At 43.2% G+C, this 27520-nt stretch overlaps 1 protein-coding gene across 2 annotated transcripts in view; it reads right to left on the reverse strand.

Moving 5' to 3' along the window:
* Nucleotides 1–27520, reverse strand: part of CUNH1orf21 (chromosome unknown C1orf21 homolog) — a 219889-nt gene that overhangs the window by 30431 nt on the left and 161938 nt on the right. The window contains exon 4 of one of the 2 annotated variants that reach the window (XM_040636288.1): nt 17516–17611. The exons of the other annotated variant lie outside the window; for it this stretch is intronic. Within the exon in view, the coding sequence (XP_040492222.1) occupies nt 17516–17611 (96 nt within the window). The remainder of the gene's footprint in view (nt 1–17515; nt 17612–27520) is intronic. 2 annotated transcript variants of the gene reach the window in all.

Genomic DNA, 27520 nt, shown 5'->3' on the forward strand with positions numbered 1-27520 from the left:
GAGAAAAGAAAGTATATATAATTACAGAGAGACTTCTATTGATTAGGTATGTATGATGTATTTGTTTCTACAAATTACCACTCACCAAGAGCATAATAACAACTCAATGATCACTTACTATGTAAGTCGGGCACTATTTCTAAGTGATTTCCATATATTAGCTCATTTTAATATTCACAAATACTGACATATATTAACTCATTTTTATATCCACAATACCTCTCTGAGATAGGAACCATTTTTATTCCCATTGTATAGATGAGAAAGCTGAGGCATCAAGAGATGAGACCACACAGGCCATAAGCGATAGAGTCTGGATTTCCACCCCAGCAGAATGCCCCCCCAGTCCATGCTATTAGCCACCTGGCCAGCAGTTCTCAAACGCTTTAGTATCAAGACCCTTTTTGCCCATATTCTCCAAGTTTTGACACATTTCCTTGTACAATATGAAAAAAAAATCACATTTGTTAAAATCACCATCAATCTCATTAGGAAAATCCTGACAGAAGCTGTCAAGCTCATGGTGATATAAAATTTTCCAAAATTCTAATTTTGGTTTAATGTTTGAATTTTATGACCGGCAACACATACTGCCAATTGTTTTTTCTGAAGTGACAGGTTCTCTTCATTCATTCTTGAGACAATGTTTGCCAAATACCCAAGTCTGAGTATCCACAATTTGCCTGTCAGGCATTTTTTTTTTCTTAAGGAGAGATGGTGTTGCATAAAAACAACCACTCGTTCAGCCTGCAACTCGATCAACTGCACAAGTACTTTTCCTTGAAATAACCGTCTTACCTGGGTGTGCAGAAGAAATGCTTTATGTATGCCTACGTCCCATTTCATGACATACTATTAAAAAGCTATGCACCCAAGGCACGAGACTTAATAAAATTAAATAAAATTTACTGCTTTGTCAAGGACAGTCTTAAGTGAAAATGGAACGTATTCTTCCACTGCAAGCGCGTGGCGGGGGTGAATACAGTGACTATTTCTAAGGTTTGGTGCCACTGTCTTGATTTGTGCTCAGGCACCAGCAGTTTTACCCACCGTTGCTTTTGCACCATCAGTGCAAATGTCAATATGACAAAAAAGGCAAATTACTTCTCAGTATTGTTAAGAAAATGAGCTCGAGGACATCCTGGACTGTTTTAGGGACCCCAGGTCTGTAGGCCATACTTTGACTAGTGTCTTTCTACTTCCTTTGCAGAGAAAAGAACTATCAATTATTTAATTTGACATATGCTTTATTTAAAAAATATTTAACCACCTTATTGAGGTAAAATTTACATTCCATACAATTCCATTATAAACATATGATTAAGTAATTTTAGTAAATTTATAGAACTGTAAAATTATCACCACAATCCAGTTTTTGAACAGTTCTATCATCCAGAAAGTTTCCTCAAACCCATTTGCAGTTCTTCTCTGCTCTCTGTAGCCCCAGACAATCACAAATCTGCTTTCCGTCTCTACAAATTTGCCTTTCATAGATTCGTAGAAATGGAATCTTGTAACGTATAGCCTTTGGTGTCTGGCATTTTTCACTTCGCGTAATGTTTCTGAGATTCATCTATAGCATAGCATCTTTCAGCATTTCACTTATTTTAATTGCTAAGTAATATTCCAATGTATGGATATTCTGTATTTTGTTTATACATTCACTACCTCATGGACGTTTGAGTTGTCTCAAGTTTGAGGGTATTATGAATAATGCTGCTATGAACGTTCACATATAAGTCTTTTTGTGAACACATATTGTCATTTCTCTTGGGCACGTTCCTAGAAGTGGAATTGCTAGATTATATGCTAAGTGTCCATTTAACTATTTAAGATATCACCAAGCTGTTTTCCAAAGTGGCTGCACCATTTTACATTCTCACTTGGGATGCATGATGGTTCCAGTTTCTCCACATCCCTGCCAACACCTGATAGTGTCTTTTCAATTATTGCCATTCGAGTGGTGTCTCATTGTGGGCTTTATTTATTCTTAAAAATGTGACTTATTTGGTTTGTTCTTTGCATCCCTCAGAACACCCAGCACCTTGCTACGTGAGAGCATTTACCTGCTTACCAGTTAGCTATACTTGCTTCAATAAGTCAGTTTTATATTTGCTTATAAACATCACTAAACTTCTTTTCTGGGTTTGTTTGTTGGGGAAGGGGAGGCTTATAGAGATCTGCTTAAAAAAAAAAAAAGGCAAAGAAACAAGCAAACAAAGAAAACCAGAAGGGCTGACAGGACAAGGCTGCTGGGAGCCTCAGATTTAGGAGACCCAACAGAGAGCCAAGAGTCATGCCATGTCTGGGGTGCTCCTGAAATAGGAACAGAGAATTTGGGAGATGATGGAAGCGGAAACTAAGATATCATTTTCCTTGGCAGAAAAACCTATTTTATTGGTATTTGACACTTCTAAACTAGTACCCAAAAAACCTGGAACCAAGTGGGACTAAGACAAAGCCACTGAATAGGCCCCCAGCAAGCAGTTTGCAGAGCAGTGCTTTTCATGATCCATCCATTCTGATATCAGAATCCTCTGGGATGCTTGTTAAAATACAGAATCCCAGGCTCCACCCAAGATTTCCTGAGTATGAATTTCTGGGATCGAGTTCTAGGAATCTGAATTTTTTAAATTTAATTTTATTTTTTTAATTTATTTTATTTTATTTTATTTATTTTATTAAGTAGGCTCTACACCCAGTGTGGAGCCCAACGCAGGGCTTGAATTCATGACCCTGAAATCCAGACCTGAGCTGAGATGAAGAGTCAGAAGCTTAACCAACGGAGCCATCCAGGCACCTCAAGGAATCTGCATAGTAAATTGAGTCCTAGGTGACTTTTAAACTCAAAAAAGTTTGAGAAATTCTATTTCAGAGAAAAAATGCCTTTGTGCTTAGGATTCCCCTGGGGTTCTGCAGAGCTACCGTCGGGGTCCATAGGGAGGTCCACCAGAGCAGCAACCGCTTTAACCTGTTTTATACTTAGGGGCTCTATCAGTTGGAAAAAAGTATCTATTTCTCAAAAAATATTTGCAAACTAAAGCCAGCTAGTGACAAGTTTATTTAAATAGCAAATCAAACAACTTTCTCCTTTGCTTGGAATAATTCTCTCTCTTTATGAACAGAACACACTTGTCAGTGTCTAGAGTAAACTTACCATTCTCTTAGTTTCTCTGAGGCTGGAGACAGTCAAACCAACTGTATTTATGCTGCTGCTCCCCAATCCCTGGGTGGCATCTCCCAAAGGGAAAGTCAGAACCCTAAGAGAAACTGATAGCTTCTTTAAAAAATTTCCCCGAACTTCCCCTCCTTAATTCTTTTTATTTTTTTAAGACTTTATTTTTATGTAATCTCTACCACCCAACGTGGAGCCTGAACTCAGAACCGGAGATCAAGAGCTGCACGTTCGCTGACTGAGCCCGCCAGGCACCCCACCCCTCCTGAATTCTGAAGGGAGCCACACAATGCGCTCCAGAAGATGACAGAAAGCACCCTCCCTGTTGGCAAGGGATGGAACTTCTTTTCACCCATCACTTCTTTGCCTGTGTTGTCCCACTGAGTCCTAGCAGATCGAGACAGCTGTAGCCCTGTGAGGCTCCCTGAGCTGTTTCTGGGTTGGAAACGTGGGGAGGAATCTCAATTTCTTTTTCTGGGCCCAATAGGAGGAAGTTCGGTCTTATAAAGAAATCCCAGGGGCCAGATGGATGCAGGAAGCTGGAGGCCTAGAAAAAAGTAGTGGGGGTTGGAGTACTAGCCTCTGGGACTGCCAGTGAGGGAGCTACGCAAAGACCCAAAAACACTAAGTATGAATTTGCAAAGGGTCCCCCCTACACACAGACTGTGTGTGTGTGTGTACATCTGAACCACTGCATTTCAGAAAGTAGAAATTCTCGTAGATGGAATGTGTCACCATCATTCAGAAGACAGAAGCTAAAATTCCTTTATATTTGAAGGAAGTGGTATCCTATCCCATATTAATGCCATATGAGAAATCCCATGTAAAACATCAAAACTAGAAAGGTGAATAATTTAACTACAATTAGGAGATGTGGGGAGGGGTACACACATCTTTAAAATAGGAAGACATCAGCTATAAAATACGTGAATAATCATTCCAACTTTGAGGGAGTAACCCATAGGATGTACTCTCTGAGGAAACAACCTTGGGGTGCCTAGGTGGCTCAGTCGGTTAAGCGTCTGCCTTTGGCTCGGGTCATGATCTCAGGGTCCTGGGATCGAGCCCCACATTGGACTCCCTGCTCAGTGGGGAGCCTGCTTCTCCCTCTCCCTCTGCCGCTCTCCCTGCTCATTCTCTCTCTCTCTCTCTCTCAAATGAATAAATAAAATCTTAAAAAAAAACCTCCTCATTTGATGTTTTACATGGGATTTCTCATATGGCATTAATATGGGATAAGATACCACTTCCTTCAAATATAAAGGAATTTTAGCTTCTGTCTTCTGAATGATGGTGACACATTCCATCTACCAGAATTTCTGGATATTAACAAATAGCCAGGCCCAAGCTACCAGACGCAACTGTGGACTTAGATCAACTTGTAGCTTCATAATTTCATGAGCTCAACACTTCCATTTATAATTACCTGTCCAGGGAGATTATGAGAGTTACTAGTATTTTGTTAGAATTTAGTCGTGATGAGGTTGGCATGGAAAGTATCGGCTTTATGCAAATTGTTTTTCTATAAATTAAAATATAGCCTCATACCTCATTTGATATCAAGCAAATGTTCAGTGGGGCAAATCAGTTTTAAAGACCTAATATATTTTGTGCAGTTGTTTCTCGAGGTAGATTGTAAACATTTAAAATAATCTTTAAAAAGTAAACAGAGTTGTAAGAAATTGCTTGGAACAGATTTAGTTGTGTACCAACAAATCTAAAACAAAGTCATTAAGTCACTGTGCCAGTATGTCAGTAATTAAAAGTAACAAGCTCTTAACATAATGTTGTCAAATTACACGGAGAATTGTAAGCTGAGGATGTTCTCCACAAGATGATGTATCTCTGAGTTTTTCAAAGAAGTATTACATACATAGCCAGACAATGAACTCATCTGGAAAAACCATATTCACTTTTTGCCCAAGACGCTTTATCACTTCGAATTGGGGAGATCATACTACGGTAAAAAACAATCCCCAATATCGGTGGTTCAATAAAATACAAGTTTACGTCTTGCATACGCTGTCTGTCTAGTGCGAGCTGGCAGCGGGGCTCTGCTCCTAATCCCTCAGGGACTCAGGCTCGTGGAGGCCCCATGTTGGCACGTGCTGTCATAATCATCCCAGCAGAGGACGGAAGGCCAGAGCAGAGCAAAAGTTAAGTGCTCATATCTACTTGGCCAAAGCAAGTCAGAGAACTACATGTAAATTTAAGAGAATGGAGAAAGTATAATCCTACTACGTGCTTGGAAAGAGCAAAACTGGAATGTTTATGAATAGCCCTAATGGATACCATAACGCTCATTTTTTAAAAAAAGAATGTTTTCTTTTTTTTCTTTTTTTTTAAAGATTTTACTTATTTATTTGACAGAGATAGAGACAGGCAGCGAGAGAGGGAACACAAGCAGGGGGAGTGGGAGAGGAAGAAGCAGGCTTATAGAGGAGGAGCCTGATGTGGGGCTCGACCCCACAACGCCGGGATCACGCCCTGAGCCGAAGGCAGACGCTTAACCGCTGTGCCACCCAGGTGCCCCAAAAGAATGTTTTCTTGATCACAGAACTACCTAACATTAATCATAGAAATCTTTTCTGAATAATCTGATGTACAACTGTGTTAAGTGTCTTATTTGAGCTAAATGATGTGTAATTCACAGAAATATGGAAGAAACTTAAATACTGAAAGTTTAAATTGGGAAATTTGCGTTTAGACTTCACAACAAAGCTGAAACTACTTGGTTAGCTGACCGTGTGGATAAGCATTAGTGAATCGGCTGCATGCCACCTGGATACATGAAGAGGGAATGGAGGCAAAATCTGGGTTTACACCCCAGAAAACTGCACCTATATCCACACCTACACCCACGCTCACACACTTCCTGAATTTTCCATTTCTCACTTCTCTCCAACCATCAAATAACACACAGAAATGCCAGTCATATTCATTGTCATCCATAATAACAAGATCAAAGATTTTAGGAATTTAACTATCAATGGACTGCGGCCCCTAAAAGACTGCATTTAAGAGCTCTTTACTACAAAATAAACACACTCCGTAACAGATTTTTCTAGTGGGTAAAAATATAGCCAGAGAGATCAAAGTATATTTAATCAAAGTTAATAAAATATTAGAAGGAAGAAATGTTATCACCCATCATGGCTTTAATATTTTAGCAAATAAAAAGTCACCATTTACGCAGAGTTGCTAAACTTTTCCTATGATGAACCAAAATCTTGACAGGTTTTCCTCACTCCGTTGAGGACACTGCCCATGTCAAAGCTGAAAACAAAAAGTGAAATGATCCAGTTTTTCTTACAGGCACGATTGTTTTTCTCGCACTCACTGTGCAAGCCAAAAAATCAGCCTCCAGCCTTCTTGAACTTGCTGGACACACCCACAACGCTTTTTAATTCCAAATTTGTCAGTGACCAGAAAAATCTGCCCTGTCAGTGTCTCACTGTTCCTGCAGCAAGCAAGTCAACACAGAGGTGGGGGCTTAAAACCACACATGTATTATCTTATATTTCTGGAGGTCAGAAATCTAAGAACACGCTGCAGGGCTGCCTTCACCTGGAGGCTCCAGGAGAGAATCGGTCTCCTTGTCATTCTCGGATTCTACGAGGCACTGACACTCTCAGGCTCGTCGTCCCTTCCTCCATCTTCGAAGCAGCCCTGTAGCATCTTCTTTCCTCTCTGACCTCTGCTCTGTCCTTACATCTTCTTTTTCTAACTTGGATTCTCCTACCGCCTTCCTGAAAGGATCCTTGTGATTATTTTGGGCCTCCTCAAATAATTCAAGAAAATCTCTCCGTGTCAAGATCCTTGATTTAGTCACACCCGTAAAGATCCCTTTTCCCATGTAAGGTGCCATACTTACAGGTTCCATGGCTTAGGGTGTGGACATTTCTGGGGGCAGGTTTTATTTGGCCTGCCACAGTGTTTCCCCTGGGTTCATACTAAAGATTCAGACCTCACCCACATGTAAAACAGGTTCACCTCAAGGTACCCCGAAGTCTCAACCCATTACAGCATCAACCCGATCTCAAGTATTAGCCAAATCTCATCGGCTCAAAAGTCCCTAAATGTATTACCGAAATAATCTAAATTAGGTATGAATGAGGCTCTGGGTCTAATCCATCCTAGGGCAGAACTGCTCTCCATCAGTGAGTGTGTGGAACGGGAAAGCAAGGGACCGGCTCACAAAATACGATGGTTGGGCAGGCATAAGGCGGCGGTACAGGCAATCCCATTCGAACAGGGACAAACAGAAGGGGAAAAAAGAGAGTCACTGGTTCCAGGCAATTTCACAATCCACTGGGCAAGCTCCATGAGCTTTCAAGGCCTGGTAATAATCCTCTGTGGATTAAGACTCTGCTCTCTGGACCTGCGGCTCTAGCCTGGTGGTCATTCTTTCTTTTTCTTGATGGGTAGCAACATGTTTGCAGCTGAGCTCTTTTACCAGCTTGTTTCCTGCCTGCAGAAGTTTGGGAGTGTGACACCCTTCTTTCATTTCACCCTCTCACTGTCCTTTTCGGGTCAAACTGGCAGTCTTTCCGGTGGTATAACCTCCTCAAGAACTCCAGGGGCCTCCTGTGTATGTCATGGGCCTTCACTTCATTACCAGGGAGGCTCTTCCACAGAGATTTCCTAGACAATCCTATCTCTATTTCTGGCTTCTGCTGAAATGGTTGAGGGAGTACATGTCTCATCTATTCCGAGAGTCATCCGTGGGACTGAATACTCTGACCTTTTAATTTTTTCCAGGGATTAGCAAAAGATTGTTCAGCCACACCCTTGGCCTTCTCTCCAGAGCATGTGTTCCCGAGAGCGAATCTGCTAGTTTTAGCATCTTTTGCAATCTGGACAGGCTAAGAATTTCCCAAATCAACACATCCTGGCTCCTTTTTGATGAACAATTCTTCCTTCAATTTATCTCTTTGCTCTCACATTTTACTATCAGCAGCAAGAAAAAACTAGGCGGTGACTTCAACACTCTGCTAAGAAATCTTCTCAGATAAAAATTCAAGTTCATTGTTTTCCAGTTCTGCTTTCCACATCCTTGTAGGACATGAGTTGCTAAGCGTTTGGCCACCGCATTACAAGTGCCACCCTTCCTCCAGTTTCTAACTGGAAACGCACCAGTGGTAAACTTCATGTCCATATTTCTACCAACAGTGTGTTTGTGGCGACTTACATTCTCTAAGATGATATAGGTTTTCTTCTCCATGATCTTCACTCTCTTCTGAGCCCTCACCAGCAGGCTCTTTAATATTCATATTTCTACTAACTGTTCAAGTCAATCTAGGCTTTTTCTACCATGCTTCTCAGAATTCTTCTGGTCTCTGTCCACTTCCCAATTCCAAAGCCACTCCACATTCATAGGTGTTTATTACCACGCTATTGTATTTCAAGGTACCAAGTCTATATTGGCTACCTACTGCCGCTTAACAAATTACCACAGACTTATGGATTTTTTAGAACACAAATTTGGAGGTCAGAAGTCTAAAACTGGTCTTTGGGCATGTCTTCCTTCTAGAAGCTCTAGGAAAGAATCTGTTTCCTTGACTCTTCTAGCTTCTTTTCTACCTTTGCTCATGGCTCCTTTTCCCATTTTCAAAGTCAGAGCTTAGCATTTCTGATCTTCGACCTCTGCTTCCATCTTTATGTTTTCTTCTTCTAACCCTGTTCCTCCTGCATTCCTCTTAGAAAGATCCTTGTGATTCTACTGGGCCCACTTGGATAATCCAGGATAATCTCTCTGTCAAGATCCTTAATGTAATCACATCTGCAAAGTCCTTTCTCCCACGTAGGGTAACATACTGACAGGTTCCAGGAATTAGGATGTGGACATCTTGGGGGAGGGGGTCATTCTTGACTCTATCTTTTCCTAGTGAAGAGCTCAGCATATCACATCCACAAAACTCAGTCCCGTCAGGACAAACCAGGTCCATGGCTCACAATGAAAGGTTATGTAGGGACAGAAACATGGATTGACAAGTACTTATAGAAAACCACAGCAGAGAACCCTATTGGTGCATTCTTCACTAAATCAATGTTTAATGGTTCGTGTGTGCCAGACTGTGCCAGAGTATTACAGATATGATCCTCATCCACTGAAAAGTCAGAAAGTGAACCGATGTTTGGAAATGATAGAAGTATGTGTGGTGGAAGCACTTGAGATGACACTTAACTCCGAGGAGGAGGCACGGAAGCTTCCTGGAGAGGGAACCAGGCAGGGTTGAGCCTGGAAGGGGAAGAATGTATACATACACAGGCAAAGAAGAGAACATGACCAATACTTGGAACCATGGAGAGCCAGGGAGAGCATGAGGTGCCAGGAGGGCATATGAGACAAGTGGTGAGGTGGGCAGGGGTGGAGGGCTCCTGCTTGGACATTGGGTTTTCCTTTGAAATAAGGAGGAACCACTGAAGTTTATGAACCTTCTGGCAAAACATTTCAGAGATGGAAGCAGAGAGCCCATTGGGAAGCTATGCCAGTAAATCAGCAGAGAGTCTGTGAAAGCTAACTAAGACCAGAGGGGCGCAGTGTAGTGGATAACAAGAGAACAGGCTCTGAGTCAGACGACCTCTCCACTTTCTACTTGTGTGACCTCGAGCAGATTATGTAACCTGTGTGCTTCAGTTCCCTTAGTGGTGAAACGGGGACAGAAGTCATACCTCCTTCACCGGGTTACCTGTTGTACAGGAAGTGCATCACAAATGATAGCTTGTATTAATAAGATAGTCGTCCCAGAAATAAGGATGAGGAAACGCATTTGACAATTGTCACGAATATTACTGAGTGCCTCCTGCACGCTGAGCGCTTTGCTTTCCTTTGAGGGAAACAAGAAAAAGACAAAGGAGATCCCTGCCCTCATGGAGCAATTGCAAATCTCAGAGAATGAAAAACCCCAAGTACTAAATACAGCATTTATATATCATTAAAATATAAACATCTATAAATAAAATAAATATATATAAACAAAGCATTTATATATATACTTACAGAAAGTAATAGCACAGACAAAATCTGAGGTCATCTGATTGTACAGGGGAGGTGGGGGAGGACAAGGTTTAGTCAAGGAGGACAGCCAGATTTTTGGCTGAGCTGACAACAGGAAATGGTGGTGGCCGAATGGAGAAATAAAGGAACTTCAGGGTTACTGATTAAAAGGGTGAAATATGGATTTCAAAAAATTGTTTTTTCTTCCTTGCTACGTATGCGTAATGGGTGGGGCAACTCCAAGTGACAGTATCTTTCTGGGCAAGCAAAGGAAAGGTGATATGGCTCTTAAGCAGCAACGGCGCTGGACAGAGGTGCAATTTTCTCGAAGGGAATGGAATGTAAGCTTCAGGGCCTAGACCTAGATGGCCTGAACAGTCAGAAGAAATTAGGAAAAAAGGCAGTCTTTCTGAATGGACACGTTAGAATGCAACTATTTTTGAGACTACAGCCTTTACTTATCACATAGTCTCTCCATGTGCAGCCCAGCCAGCATTCACAGAGAGAGGCGGCGGGGGGGGCACTGTAGCTGGAGAGACCACCCGTCTGAAGGCCCGGGACACTGCTTTACCTCACACGCGTGGATCTGAGCTCCGGGCTGACTGGATCCAGGTGGTCAAGGAATGTTTCCTTGCTCCTTTGCTCATCACCTTGATTTCATTTTTTCCAGGACCCTGCGGCAACGCCGGAGTCAATCCTTACAACACTGTGACTCAACAGGCAAGAAAGTCTTCCCTGTCAGGGCCATTTTCAAGAATCTCAGGAAAACACCGATTAGCTTGCCTTCCGTCCAGTGCCGACTTGGCAGGAGACCACATCTTTTATTCTGCCTATGAGCTCTCTGCATGAAAAAAGGTTTTTTTTTCTATTACTGGACATATTTACAAAACATGCACATTCTCTGTTGCATGGATTTCTCTTTTTAAAAAGTGTGTTTAAAGAAATCTTTTTATGTTTTCACATAACGGGAGTTCTAAGTTTTGACTGTTGGAAAAGAACAGATTTCTTCTTTCTTTTATTATTTCTCCATCACTTCTAGAATTAGTCCTGGCTAATTCTAAATTTAGCTCCCTCCCTGTACATTTTCTTCTATACCCTTCTGCCACCTCTCCCACCAGAAGTCGGTGTAAATGAAGGGAAGCCGATGTTTTAACAGTGCCCCCAGGCTTTCTAGCTAATACAAGTGTCAGTCCCGTCACAGCACGATTATTTTACAATGTGGAGTCAGTCACTAGATTTCTATACACAGTCTTGACAGTCAATAATCAAATGTGGCGTTGTTCCATTATTGATATAACTTTTAGCCCAAGGCTAGGAAAAGGCTGGTTGGTTGTAACTAGCAACTGGGTTGGAAAAAGCTCTTTAAAATTGAAATATGGTACTTAGCCAATAAAAGACAAGCACTATTCTTCCCCAACCCCCACCTCCTTTCGGGGAAATGGGCGGCTAGAAATATCTTCATTCTAAACTTTGCAAACAGAATTGATTCTGAAATGCTTTAATGAGTTGTGTTTAACCAGGAGTGTCTTTATTTGCTTACCTCCTTGGTCTCTTAGACTTTCTAGAAAAGCTCCCATATTCATCTTTTTCCACATGTACCTTCACAGCTGGTGTACCTTCCCATAAGACTTCTCAGCCGAGCACTTACTGGCGAGTGGGACAATGATGGGCCTGGGCCGCCTTCGGCAGCCTGACATCAAGCTGGGGGAGAAGCGAAGAACCAATGATCTGCGTTCCCTGCTGCTGTCATTTCTCATCTCTCTGAGGTTCTTTTAGGAGACTTACTAGTGGTACGATAGGCCTTAGTTTACTAAGTCTGCCTTATGTAAAATGGTTTCTGAATGTTTGATCCCATTTTCTCCATTCTTCTCACTCTAGATCCTACCAGGCAAATAAGTCTTTGCAGACAGCTTGCTTGTTGCCTCCTTCTCTGCCTCTCACCTGAAGTGAAAGTCTTTTCCTACCTGAGTAAAAGGGCGGGGCGGGGGTAGGCTGGGGGAAGGGTGGGGCTGGCATTGAGAGAAAAATATGTTAGACCCCATGTCTAAGAGCTCTGATGAACCACAGGGGCCTAAATATGAGACGATCCCCATTCCGCCAAAGACAAGATCCTCAGAAACGGGTCCTGGCAAGCTTAAATACATAATCAATCCTTCAGGAACGTAGTTGAAACCTTCGGGCGACGGACTTATAATAAATATTAATTCAGCTACGCAAATATTTAAAACCACATATTGTGTACAAAATTATATGAATTTAGAAATACTACTTTTTCCACACTCACATTTCGTCAATTTAAACGTCCCAGGTGCATCTGGTATGAGAATTTTCAGCATCAGTCACCCACTTTCTGAGTTTCTAATGTTTCCAAGGCATATTATCTTCACTTCTGACTTGCTGAACTACAACGCCGTTCGGATTTTTGTAATGTTGCTGTCTTGGACATCTAACCGCAAGCCATAAATACCCAGGTTGGTGGTGGCGAGCTCCACGTTGTTCACCACTTACTGCATTATTCTTTCAACGTTAACTGTTAAAAAGGCTGTTACGATGACGCACAGAAATATTACTGAATTAGAATTTTTTCCCCCTCATTTAGAAACAAAAATGATTCTGTTGGCAGGCCCCTCTCTGTAAGCACTTCAAGCGCTCACTGACTAGAGCCGGTGTTTTAGGCTAACATTTTCCTTAAACTTTGTGTTCAAATAACAAGAGTGCCCCGGACCATGGGATTTCTACAGAGGGTGGCCTCCACTTTTCTCAGGGACTTAAACAAAATCCTGCTTGTCTTCTGGCAAATACCACGACATCGTGAAAACTTCCCATGTGAATATGATGGAAACGTATCTTTTACCACCGTCCAAGGTTTCCTGATAACACGTAATAGAAATATTAGAGACTTCATCCCATTTCTCAAGGGGAATACTGAAACGAAATCTCACAAATGTTGAGGGCCACATCTGTTGTCCAATGGTCATTTGGTAGAAAACATTCCGAGGCTAATGAAACAACACAGAACAACTTGCATGTGTGCTGATGTGCTTGTCTCCGTCCCTATTCTCTCTCAGAGTCATTGTTCCAGAAGATAAACTCCTCAAGTACACATATAACCGTGTTTAATTTGTTTCCTCCATGAGGCCATCATGTATGTCTGTAACTGATGCTCCTGTGATAATCTGACAATAGAGACACGCAGCTTTCTCTAGTCTTTGTCACCTGCTGTCTTATAATTGCAAAAACAGTAACACCAGTAAACATAATAGCTCTCACTGACAACACCCCTGGCAGGTGCGAGACACCACACCAGGGCCTGTGGGCATTGATTATGTTGGGACAGACCAAGGGCCCCGCACAGGCCCTGCCGTGTGGTAAGAGCCCAACAGATGTCGGCAATTACTGTTATTGTTACATTCTAACTTTTTATTATTTGATCCTCGCAACAACTGTATGAGGCAAGCATTCCCAGGGAACATTAAGGAAACCACTAAGGACACAGAGGCTCTGAGACAATTTCTAAGTTGCCCAAGGTCAGAGAGTTATTGGCCAAAACGGGACAGGAACATAGGCATCTCTTTCAATAAATATTGTGCATTCTTTTTTTTTTTTTAACAGACTTTTTTTCTTTTTTTTTAAGAGAGGGAGGGAGAGAGAGAGCACCAGCAGGGAGGAAGGGCAGAAGGAGAGGGAGAAGCAGGTGCAGGGAGCCTGATGCGGGGCTTGATCCCAGGACCCCGGGATCATGACCTGAGCCGAAGGCAGACGACGCTCAACCGACTGAGCCAGCCAGGCACCCTGATACTGTGCATTCTTAAAAAAGCCGAATCTATATAAATTAAAGAGGGTGAGAGTAAGAGCAGTCCGCATAATTTTTAACAGCTGCTTTGTGTTTCAATACCAAAAGATGAGATGAGAAGTCTGGAAGTGACCCGGTTTCAAAGACACAGGCAAGAACCCCACGGCCATTGGTGAAAAACAGTATCTGTACCTCCCAGACCAAAGCAGCCAAGGCCAGGCGAGTAATGTGAATAGTTGATACACCTTGAGTAAGCAATAGGGAGTAGATGGACCAGGTATAACGGATAAGGACAGCCATCGGCGAGTACCTCTCCAAAGGCATTCAAATTACATTTTTAAAAATTGAGGTAGAATCGACATATAACATTAAATTAGTTTTCAGGGGTACAACATGATTCCATATCTGTATATACTGCAAGATGATCACTACAGTAAGTCTAGTTAACATCTACCACCATACATAGTTACAATTCTTTTTCTTGTGATGAGAACTGTTGAGGTCTACTCTCCTATCAAGTTTCAAATGTGTAATATAGTATTATTAATTATAGTCACCATGCTGTACTTTACAGCCCCGTCACTTATCTACTGTATAACTGGAAGTCTGTACCTTTTGACCCCCTTCTCCCATGTTGTGTACCTTCCACCGTCCCGCCTCTGGCAAGCACGCAAATATAAGTTTTTAAAAAAGGACATTTCTACTGGCCAAACGTAAAGTGGTAGGCTGGAGCTGGCCTTTACTAGGAGAGACAGATGTTAAATATTCAGGAATTTTGTTAGCCAACAGTTGGTAGTTTGAAATCTGCCTTTGTGGGAGTAATTACACTGTGGAAATAGGCAAACAGTATAAATCAACCCCTTTCCCCCCCCCAGGGAGCTAGTTTACCAGCACTGTCTCTATATAATCATATATGATTTTGTTTTAGATTTGTTTGCCATCTCTACCTGAGTCCTTGTTCTAGGCTTGAGACAGGTGTTCACGACCAAAGTAAGGGGACCTTACACAATTAAGTGGCCGCTTTTTCCTTAAATAAATACCCTTTATACGTGGTCCAGAGGAAACTACAGTCCAGGGGAATGCTTTAAATGGACCAGGCTGAAGTGTTATCATGATGCTTTTAAAAAACTGGGTTAAGAGAGCCTAAATTTTTAACTTCCGTGGGCTCAAGTCCGAGGACAAATTGCTGTCATGTCCTCTCCCCAGCAGTGACTTCTTCCTGAACTGATGACATGGGATCCTTTTCCATCCCTAGCTCACTGTTCTGTTGCCCTGGGTCCCAGTCTCCAAAAAAGCACTACCTGGCCACGACTACGTCTATCATAGTTCTGTCTCGTAGGAAGTTCTACTACTTCTCCTCCAAATTAGGCAGTTGTCTATTGAGGGATCTTCTTTGAAAGGACACTGTAATCTGGAAATGAATTAAGAGTTTTTTGGTTTAACCTTCCACAGGGCAGGAAAGTCCAGCTTCCAACAAAATGTGAGGCGGATGAGAGATTGCAGCTGATCTGTGAACCACAGGCCTTTCAACCCGGCTCTGCAAAATTCTCAGGCTTCCACTTAATGACCACTGCGGAGGGAGACGAGAGACAAGGGGCAACGGCAAGTTGCTTTCTTGTCCAAATTAATGAACCACCACCCGCTCTCCTGCTTCTTTATCATCCAAACAGCTCCAACTCTGTCCAAGACTAGAACAGAAGAAGCTGCGGAAGCAAGTCAAGGTGGGATGGTGCACTTTATCAGCCTTGTGAAGAAAGGCAACCCCCCACCAAAAGCCGCCATGATGACAAAATGTCGGTCACTTCTCTCTCACTGCTCTTGCATTGGCGCCTCTGCTTATCTGTTTATCCACCTCTCTCTCTCCTTACCACGGGTTGTTTAAATGCTTCAACCTAATGGAATGGAAGCCCCTTAGAGACAGCGATAGCGTCTGATCTACGTTTGTGGGCAGTATGTGACAGCGGGAGGCACTCAGTAAAAGTCTGAGGAAAGAACGAATGAACGTTTGTCCTCCTTTACTTGACTGCCTCAACTATTCGGCAACATTGATCCCACTCAGAGTATGACGCTGGGCAGGCGGTTCTTAGGAACGAAATTTGGAGCTGGGGCATGAGGGCGGGGGCACCAAAGCGAAGAAGGAATGGAGCTTCTATTGTAGTCTTCACTAAAATTGTGTTTGGGGCCCCACGGGAGGAAAGAGCGAGGAATCACATCTGTCCAAGCACATGACATCATCACTTTAAAAAAGCTAAATTATAAGAACCTCACGATATTTAAAAAAAAAGTTTTTTTTTAACTTATTGCAAAGAAAGAGAAAGTGCTTAACTCTAAAAACCTTTGAAATATATTGACCATAAACCCTCTAGGTAATAACAGTACTACACGACAATGTTCCTCTCTTAATTACAGTACTGATCGTGTCAGGTTAGACCTTCTACAAAACCTATAGTAGTCAAGTTCATGGAGACAGAAAGTTGGTCATTGTCAGTGGCTGGGGGCAGAGGGGTGGAGAATGGGGAGTTAGCGTTTAATGGGTGCAGAGTTTCAGTTTTGCAAGATGAGAAAAGTTCTGGAGATGGATGATGGTGACGTTTGCACAAAAATGTGAATGTATTTAGTGCTACTTAAAAATGGTTCAAGCAGTAAATTTTATGTTATGTCCATTTCACCCAATTTTAAAAAATGCACAGCAGAAGTGAGAGGGAGTTCTCACCTCCAGCCTCCCCCAGGCTTCTTTTAAAAGATTTTCTTGATGCTTCATCAAATCTATTTTATGTTCTCTCCTTATTTTTATATACTCCAAAATTGACATTAAGCAGAAAAAAGATTTATGGATAAAGATCTGTTACAATAGTCACTTATTAGTTTACATAGTCTGCAATCTCAAAGGACAACTGGTGTGTCACATAATCCAATGAACTAAAGTGACCTGCAGGCTCGGTGGCCCTGGCAAACACCACACCTCCTACTCAAGTTTAGATGTGCGGGAATTTGAACAATGTAATGTCACACACGTGGAACCTTTTAAATGGGGACTCTGAGAACACAGAGCAAACGAGCTTTGTGAGAGGAATACAGGGCTTGGTTCGTTTATGACTCCAATGCCAGACCACGCTGCAGGGGAAAAACATCCCTCCCCTGTGGGAGGCAGTGAAGCCAGACTAAAACCGAAAGCAGCCAAAGCCTCAAATGAGTATAACACTCTCACTAGGGAAGTACCAAACGAGAGTTCGGAAACGAGATGCATGAGATCTAGAGAACTGGTTCTCTGGAGGTGGCCAGATCTTCAAAACCCAGACTCTGCCACTTTCTGTCTGTAAATTTTACACATAAAATCCTCAGAGCCTCAGTTAGCTTCTCTGCAAAATGGGGATAAAAGAATGTCTCTCGTAAAATGTTAGTATCCCATGAAGTGAGGTTAAAGAAGGTAATGCAAGCATCTGCAACATGGTAGATATTCAAATAACTCTTAGATATTATTTTTATCTTCATGATGTATTATCTATTACTAATAATATATTTCTTATTAGTAGTCGTATGTACATACATTTCTGAAAAGTAACCAGGTTGGCCTCAGAGACTTGTCCTGATGTCCTGGGGTGTTTGAGAACAAGGAAGGCACCTTTAAAGATGGTGGTCTAGTCTAAAAACAAACAAACAAAAGGTCTAATCTATCCCCTCTTTTACATCAGTAGTGACTACTGCCTAGAGAGATTAAGGAGTTGACTGAAGGCCATACTGTTAGTGGCAGACGTTAAAAACCTGTCATATGCCTCATTGTACCACACAATGATTCACCCTCAGGAGACCTTGGTCTGCGGTCCCTGGCTCTCTGTCCCAGGTAAGCATGGAACACTGACCACTGACTGGAAGCTCTGTGCATGCAGGCTGGGCAGGTGGACCATGGGATTCAGGGATGCGATGGGCCTTTTAGTTACAGAATGTCCAAGGCAGTGAGTGTACTTGGGTCTATTTACTTGGGCCAGAGAAGGTGCATCTCAGCTTGTCTTGGAGCGTCTAAACCTCCTTGCCAGCATCCTGGGAGCCAGATGGGGGAAGACAACCAAGGATCTCAGCATTCAGAATGCAGACTCTCACTTAAAACCCGCTTTCACTTTGGTGCATCCCTGCTCTTAATAGTGGCTCGTTCTAAGGAATGAAAAAGCGGACCTGGGTTTCAATGAATCCTCCTGTTTTTAGCCCCACTTTCACTTCCATATCCAGAGATAGCTAGTGTGAGCAATTCCTGAACTTCTCGTGCATTCTATAGTGTAACTGGCTTTCTGGAGTTTGCTAAGTAGGTTTCCACTCTGCTTTCCACTTTATAGAATGTTAATATTGTTGTCTTCTGTTAGTCATAGAAGATTACTATTATTTTGTAGAGTCCTTTCACGTTTTATTGGCATTTCAGAAGGAAATGAACAGCTACGTTCTACCTACCTATTCCACCTAACCTTTTTTTTTTTTTTGGTAGTAGGTTCCGTGGCCAACATGGGGCTCGAACTCACAACCCCGAGATCAAGAGTCGCCTGCTCTACCAACTAAGCCAGCCAGGCGCCCCTACCCAGTCTAATCTAGGCATTCTGCATACACTGTTAAGTTCTACAACTGTATGCAATAGTTACTGTCATTCCCATTTAGCGGTGAGGAAACCGAGTTTCAGCAACTTGCCCAAGGTCTCCCAGAGGGTTTGAACTCTGGTCTTTCTGCTATGAGAGCCCAAGCTGCAGATCACAACCACATCCAAACATTCACGGTGAAATAAGAGCTGCCGATCATCACCGACCATGAATTATGTGCGAGGCTTCTCAAGGGCTTTGTGTGTATTCACTGCAACTTCTCTGTGAGACAGGTACCTATTACCATTCACCCATTTTACGGAGGAAGAAACAGAGTCACAGACTGGTTATGGAGCTCATGCAAGATCACAGAGCCCAGAGAGTCTAGCTCCAAGGACTGTGTTCTTAAACTCACCGAAGTTAAATACACTACGTCTACCTTGTGGACTTCCATGATTTACTTTAGGAACCTCCCCCAGCTCTGCTTTTTCTCTTTCCTAGATGACTTACTCCAAAGATAACAAACAAATCCCGAATCTCCTTAAAACAGCCAACCAAAGCAGAGACAATGACTAGAAGACAGCCAGATTTAAAGTAAAATCATTTTGAAAATCTTTGCACAAGAAATTATTCTCCTAGATCATGCTCTCTCATCTGTTTACAGTTACCTTCACACATTCAATTCAGGGATAATGTGAAGAATGTGCCAATACAACTAGACATATTTAAAAACCCATACTTTTTAGAGAAGAAATGACAAATAGAATTTGCTTCCTAGTCTTATAGCCTAAAATTATATATGCTAGGGGGTGCTATTGAACAATTTTAAGGTTTTTTGTCCACTTGATATTCTTAGGTTTGCATATGATAGTGCTCTGGGCTCGGGTGAGCGTATAATTTTTAATTAAAGTCTCTTTAGCCCCAGTTTGCTGTCAACTGGCACGATATTCTACTGCAGAAGAAATTTTAAAGTAAGTCATATTCATTATATGTACAGTTAGTCCTCATTCATGCAGAAGCATTAATCACCCATTATTTTCTTTTCCACTTACATGTCCGAGAACTCAATTAAAAGATAATGAAATGTAGGTGTTAAGCCCAAAGAAGGTGTCACTATCTCCAGAGCCATATCAGTGGTGTAAAGACTTGTGTCCCGGGGTAGTTAATAGACCCTGCGAGCTGAAGGCAGCCCGAAATCAAATTAGCGAAACCAAAACATGAGCTATCAGGAAATCTTAGTTCTAAATCTCTTGCTCCACAATTAAGCTAAATTACCTAAGTCGTTGTTAATAAATCACAAGGCAGGAAATACACAGGGTTCGGAAGGCTGAACTGATACAATTTGGGCTCCACAAGCTCGGTCTCAAATAGAACACGTGACGTAGTCAAACACAGACAAGGCCAAACGCCAGGCAGAGCCTCCCCCGTAAGAATCCAGTTAGGAACGAGGCACTTGTAGACACATCTCTCCTTTTCTGAACTTCCAAGAGTGGTCTAAAAAAATGATTCGTTCTAGAATTGTGCCTTGTTTGACACAAAATCATTTCCGTGGTGGACGCTTACATCTGTTTCGAACGAATAAAGGTTATCGGTTGACTGTAGCGCCGACAAGTCTGCAGCACTTCAAGGGAAGTTCAAGAACCGTCTGCGTGGGTTGAAGGGCACAATGTGCTGAACGACGATCTCCCGAGACAGCCCCGTTACCCGGATTCTTCCCTCGCTGCTCCGATATTGTACGCGGCTCCCCGGCCGTCGCCAGGCAGAAGGCACTGGGTGCCCACGTGCCGACGGAAACTGCGCCGACAGGGGGAGCGCTCGTTCCTGCGGCCTCTGCCCAGGCTCGGGAAGCGCTCCCATCGTTCAGGGAGAGCCGCTACTCTCCAAACTGCTGTGTAAGGGCGAACCACGTGGCTCAAAGAACCATTTGCCTCCTTGAACGTTACCACGTCCAACATAATTTTTTCCTGCCAGCTCTCAAGTCCAAGATAATTATTGCTTATGATCAGAAGACTCGACAGCTTCTGGCGTACTGAGCTGAGGTGGTTTTTCCTGCTACGCACGAAAGCACGCGAGTTGCTCCACGTACTAGTTTTCTAAAACCATTTAGTGTGTGCTTGGAAATAGCTCTCGGCAGCATACACAACACATAGGTCCTTTTGCAGTTGGCAACTCTGAAACTACTATTCTGGGATACAGACTAAAAAAAGAAAACCCTAAAAGCCTTTTTGGTTGAAAACTGATTCTTAGATGACTTTTTTTAAAGAAACCAAGGGGAGAAAAATCCAAAGTATCATATTCTTAAAAATCCTAAAAATATATCTATCCAACAAACAATGTCAAACTTTTGGAACCAATGGTTACTTTCCAGGGAGTAATCTCAAGGATCTGGGAGAGAAAACACTTTGAGTATGGGACTGGGGCTAAGGCAAGTGATCGGGTTATGTCTTGTAACTAACTCATACCTGTTAATTCTAAAATGCCAAATTTTGGTGTCATCTTGTCACGGAATGCGTGCTGTCGCCCAAGTAACACCTACTTGACTGTATCAGTGAAGGGCCTATTGCCCCGCTCAAGGTTGTCTGCCAAGGTTACCCACCCCCCCACCCCTGCGGCCAGGGAAACTGAGGGACACACTCGTGTATCTCTGAGATGGGCAGAGGGTTGGGTGAGGAAACGCTTTGAAATGCATGAAAATAGCTTCTTGCTCAGGCACTGGCAGACTCACCGGGGGCGAGGGAGACCCACTGCCCCGCTATTGACTCTAAATACGGTTACTGCCCTTCTCAAGACGATCTCCACTAAAACTGGGCTCTTCCACAAAGGCTGGAAATGATCTCTCCTTGGAGAAAGGTTTCTCATAGAGAACACAGATCACATTGCAAACAAGAGCGCTTAGGCAATGCTGAACAGAATTAAGAAACTCAACTGTTTTCAAAAGGTCCTTAAGCACACTGGAGAGCATCGTTTACGTACAGACAATGGAAACATTAATTAAAAATAATTCCTATCTATTCATTAAAACAGGCGACTTAAGAGCTGCCATTAGGCACCATCTCATTGATCAACAATCAAAGAATCATGCACATAAAGTGAAGAATTCATTTCATAGGGACATCTTTGCCGGGGACTGGCTCCTTTTAGAGGTGCGTGGCTCAAGATCATGCCTGTGCCATTGGAGGATTCTGGAGAGCCTGCTCCTGGGGGCTCATGGCTTCCGGTCTGGAGTGTCTGTGGCGGATGGTGGGGAAGAGGCTGTCCGCGCTGGCTAGGTGCCCCTTTATCTGCAGAAAAGACACCTGACAGTGACTCCTTCAGATAATCAGAGATCTCCAGGAAGGGGGGAGGTTCCTCTAATATTGGAAAAAGCCTGCATTTCCTCAAAAGTATTCTGATTTGGCGGTTGTGTGTGTGTGTGTGCGCGCACATGAATCAGTGCAGTTTTGCTATCGTTGAAGAGAACCATTCCCGGAAATCCTGAGTTTATACACATCAGAGAATCACACACATTCAAGGCTTTTAATCTGTAGGTTTGCAAAAATCTCTCGTGTCCTTTCTTTGGTTCTTAGAAGCTCCAAACATGCATTACTCTTCAATTTCATCTCTTACTCTCCTCTGAGTAAAATAATCCAATATCTATTAAGCACTAATGTGAGAGGAATAGGACTGTACTCTCTCTTAATGCAAAGCAAACATAACCTTCTTTCTTGGCCTCTTCAACTAAGTAGAGAAGGTGAGGAATCACGACGGTTTAATGCATGTCTACTCCGTATGGGGCATCTTGCTTGAATTCCCCATAACCCTTTACATCTCTTGGCATTTTACTGACAGCGCACCACACATGCATACTGTGGACTCCTCCTTCACAGGTGACAGGTAAATTCAAGCTCAGAGAACAACAAGCAACTGAACTGTCACGTTCACGGGGCTGGGTATTGGCAGAGCTGAGCTCCAACCAGTAGGCCTGACTTGCACCTCCCCACAGAGGCAGCGTTACCAACTCGGGTGACTGGGCCCTCAGCTCTCGCCAGGACTGTCCAAAGGTTTTACATGTACTGACTGAGTTAACACTCATAACAATTCTATGAGGAAGGATTATTAATATTAACAGTCACCATTTCAGATGAAGAAACAGAGAGCTTAAACACCTGGCCCCGCTCACACAAAGCATCAGACTCCAGGTGCGCAACAACCAGAGAGAGCAGCCAGGTGACCCAGCAGATTCCTCCCCTCACGACGGACCCTGTGTTCACAGTGCTGGAGAAGGGTCCCCGCAGAGGTGACTGCACTTGACCTCTGACCTTTTTCCAGCTGAAGATTCCTAGATGCTTTTGTTCACAGCCTAATGGTTTAAGTATGTATTTTACTTCAGAATTCCTGGCATATAAAATGGGTGTTTAAAAAAAAAATCCTAGCAACTACTCTAGGAAATATAAGAAAAAAATGTACAATTTGTCACCTTGCCGAGATCAAATATTCTGAGGCCCGAGTGACATGACCAGTCATCCTTACACAAGTCAGAAGTCATGAGGGTGGTTTAGTGATGGGCCCTGAAGACTGTATATTCTGTGACATACATGCTAAAAGCTTCTCATTGGTGAGCGTGTGTGCGGGTGGGAGGAATGTGAAGAGGTAGTTGGAGAGGAAAACAGAAAGCTAAGGTGGAAACGGTATGCCAAGCTTCCGCTTCAAAGGCTGCTAATGAGAGAGTGGGAAGTGGGAAGGAAGAGGAAGCAGGAAACGGCAGCGGGGCCCTCAGAGAGCTGGTCATGGCCAAGGCAGCCAGTGGCTTTGCTCTTATCATTTCGAATACCAACTGGGTAAAGCAAGACCTGTGCCCCATTTCATATAAAACAGAGGTTTATCCCAATATGCTTTTAGGACACCTGCACGCTGGGGAAGTTCTTCCAGAATCCCCCACTTCACATCTGAATAGCTGCGTTGAATCGCAGTGGTGTCACCTAGGAGGAAAGGTTCCATCAGCTACTTCCGTGGTAGTGCTGCCAAGCCATAGGTGGTAGTTTTTTAAAGTTAAAACAAAGTGACGTAAAAAAAAACAAACGAACAAGAAACTACTAAGAATCAAAGAGCACCAAAATCAATCGAAATGCTTCCTAATTGGAAAATTAAAACTTGAAGGACATGGTGTTTTAAATTGGGAGCCTGGCAGCTCAGTCGGCAATTCCTGATCTCACACTGGGTGTAGATTACTTAAATAAATAAAAACTTAAAAAAAAAATAAATTGGGATTCCCAGGCGAACTTAATACTGTAAGAACAATAATGGATCTATTCATGACCCCCACTGACATTCGCAAGAGTGGGGAGGCTGGGGCATACCGCTGGGGATTCCGGCTCGATAGCGCAAAGATGGGAGCACAGGGCAGCTCACATGCGTGCAAATACACCAGCGATAATTCATCCGTGGATGTGATGTTTGCCAACGAGGAGAAACTCTTTACTGTATGAAGCAAGATAAAAACCGATAGAAAAAAACCTAGCATTTTCGGGAAAGGAGTGGGAGGGGAAATGACATAAAGGTTAGTGAGTCTTGTGATACTCGGGCCACTTTTATCACAGAGTGACTCAGCTGGACAAAAAATAGAAATGGATCTTCTAAGCCCAGACAGTCTTCCATTCATCTCTGCCTTTCTAAAATTACAGCATCCTCTTTAACAGTTAGATCATGTTTGTGGAGCACGGTTTTCCCCTGGGCTTGAGCCGACTGTGCCCTGTCACTACGCAGGTATCACCTTTCTACTTCGAAGGCGGGTTCTGTGGTGCCTTCTGTCGCCCTTCCTCGGTGCACCGAATTGTTCCAAAATAAAACGTTAACAACCTTTTCTGGCTAAAAGCGTTATATGAGCCACAACCACCCCGAAAAATAGTGAGCAGCAGTCACCAGGGGACTGCTGGAGAAGGTTCCTTCCTTCCTGGTTTATTTTTAAATAAAGAGGGGGTTGCCCCCCGCCCCCAATTCCCTTTCTTTGGGTTGGCCCAGCCTCTGGCGGAGGCCCTGCATCCTTCTCCTCTGCCCAGATCCATGAGACGCACCAGCCTTCTTAGAAATAAGACTCCTTTCGCAGCAGAGGCCCTGTGACTGATCTGGAAGCAAGAACAGGTTCTGGGATACGCTTTGTTAGCCTGCAAGGGGCGCCCACATGTCAACAGACGCTTCAGGTTCCTTTTCTCAGGCCGGGAGACTCGAATCCTACCACCGCTGCTGACCTACCCCTCGGTTTATTTGTCCACGAAGCTAAATTAAACCCCGTGACAGTATATTCTTCCGTGAACACTGTGAACGCCTGTGTGTGTGTCTGTCTGAGGTGGGGGTTGGGCAATTTGTAATTAGGATAACATTTCTTAGGTATCTTTCTAGAATATAGTTCAAAACAAAGCAGAAAGGAAGCGGCATAGCTTTATCTCCCTCTTGCAGCCCTCCCCGCCTGGGGCGACAGTGAGTTCGCTTCAGGGCTCCATTGTGTCCAGATGGCCTGGAGGGCCAGTATGCAGCTCCAGGCAGGGACAATTTGCATGAGGCACCAAGCTGCCTCCAGGGAAATTATTTTTCCTGCCAGAGACTTGTTAGCTAAGTCAGAAGAATGCCTCTGCGTTGGAGGGGCGCTGTGATGGCTTTTTCCTCAGAACTCTGATTCAGTCAAGCCACCCGCCCCCCTCACACACTCTCCCCACCGCCCCCCTCCAACCCTAGTCCCAGCCCCTGTCCTAGGAGTCAAAACAGGGAGGTTTCACCAAAAAACTGAGGAAAATTGGGAAGCATAAGGTAGCTCTGGTCCACAGCTCTGGGATAGGAAGGTAACAGATGTCTTTTGCATGTGGGTGTGAGTGTATGCGTGCGTGTGCGTGTGTGTGTGTGTGCATGTAAGTGTGTGTATGTGCTTATTACCACATCAGCAGAGAAGACTCACGGCATAGTTCCACAAAACAGCGAGTGGACTTTGGTTAGGAGTCTCCCACAGTGAGAGAAGCAGCATCTGGCCACGGACATCAGTGCAATCAGCTTGGACCCTGAGGGACTGTGCCCATGCGGACATGAGTGGTAGCTCAGGGGGCTTCTGCCTGGCACCCACAGATAGGGTATAGGGGAGTAAGGGTCCAGCAGCAGACCCAACAGGAAGCTGGAGCAGGGTAGGCGAAGGGTAGAGGGGCTGGCGGTGGCCATTGGTAGTGTTGGGACTGTGCTCAAAGTCACCTGTCAGATATCGCCTGGAAATCCCAAGAATAGCTCAGGAACCTCAATAAGAGGGGGGTGTGTGTGGGGGGGGCAGAGGTCCTCCTCCCACAAAGCACATAGAGGCAGAGAAATTCATTCATCCATTAGTTCATTCATTCATTCTACCTAAATGAAATTGAGGAGTAGCTCTGTGCCAGGTATTGTTCTAGATGCTGAGCAGGGGAAAAAAGGACAAAAACCAGTGTTCTAATAGAGCCTTCATTCTAGTAAAGGGAGAGGCAATAAAAAATGAGCACACATATCATACATAATATGAAGTCAGAGGGTGAGAAGTAGTAAGAAGAAAATACGACAGGATAACAGAGGGCAGGGGTTGGCGGAAAAGGTCAAGGTCTCTGGAATTAGGGGAATGTTCACATTGTTGTCAGATGTTCACACAAACATATATACTTCTGAATTTTAAACAACAAAAAAGCTTCAATTTTTGTTTCTATTTTCAAGAATCTTCCAACCATCAAATTAAAAGAATCCTATTATACACCAATTAAAGTTTTACAAGGAATTTTTAATGAATGTTTGTAATTTTTAAAAAGATTTATTTATTTATTTTGAGAGAGAAAGAGAGAGAGAGAGAACAGGGTGAGGAGGGAGAGAATCTCCAGCAGACTCCCTGCTGAGTGGGACATTCAAATGACTGAGCCAGTCAGGCACCCGTGTTCATAATTTTTAATGTGTTTAGATTTTTTTCACAAATTATGATGCCAAGGAAGTGTGCCATAAACTAAAGTTTACAAATCTTTGTTAACCATGGACTTCCTTGAACTGATGTTTGTTTTATCCATTGAATGAATGAATGAATGAATGAATGGAGGCATGATACCCCGGTTAACAGATGGATTGGCCTCTATTTCTGTAAAATGAGAGTAAAAACCATAACCATAGGATTGTGAAGGTAAGATAGTGTGTTTAAAATGTGTAGCACAGGGGCTCCTGGGTGGCTCAGTCGGTTAAGCATCTGCCTTCAGCTCAGGTCTCGATCCCAGAGTCCTGGGATCAAGCCCCGAATCGGGCTCCCCGCTCAGCTGCTTCTCCCTCTCCCTCTGCTTGTTGCCCGCTACCCTCTCTCTCCGCTTGTGCTCTCTCTCTCTCTCTCTCTGTCAAATAAACAAACAAATAAATCTTTTTAAAAAAGCATTTAAAATATATTTAAAAAATGTGTAGCACAGGTTTGGATAAACGTTATATATGTAGTAACTTATGGTTCAAGAATAAATACTAGGATGTAATTTATGTGAATTCTAAACTATCTGTGTAATGAAAATTACTTAAAAACAGCCTGTAAAATAACTTCTGAGCCTAGGATTATTCATGGAAACCTAGCAGGCATTCTCAAGAAAAAAATGGAATGAGTTTGTTGCTCTTAGATTCATTAATGGAGTTTACAACAAAATGTTTTTTCTTAATTTAAAACAATAAAATACATCTTTCCTCATCCTGGTGTCTGTGAAAAGCTGTACCTAGACTGCATTAAGAAATCAAAGAGAGAGGCACCGGGTGGCTTAGCCACTAAGTGCTGGACTCTTGATTTCAGCTCAGGTCATGATCTCAAGGTCATGAGATGTAGCCCAGTGTCCCCCCCCCCCCACGCTCAGCAGGGAGCGTGAGATTCTGCCCGAGATTCTCTCTCCCCGCTCTCCCTCTGCCCCTTCCCTGGACTGAGACACCCATGTGTTCTCTCTCTCAAATAAGTAAATAAATATTTTTAAAAAAAGAAAGAAAGAAAGAAATCCAAGAGACCTGTT

The sequence above is a fragment of the Ursus maritimus genome, unplaced genomic scaffold (assembly GCF_017311325.1).
Source record: "Ursus maritimus isolate PB19 unplaced genomic scaffold, ASM1731132v1 scaffold_2, whole genome shotgun sequence".
In the NCBI taxonomy this organism is placed as follows: domain Eukaryota; kingdom Metazoa; phylum Chordata; class Mammalia; order Carnivora; family Ursidae; genus Ursus; species Ursus maritimus.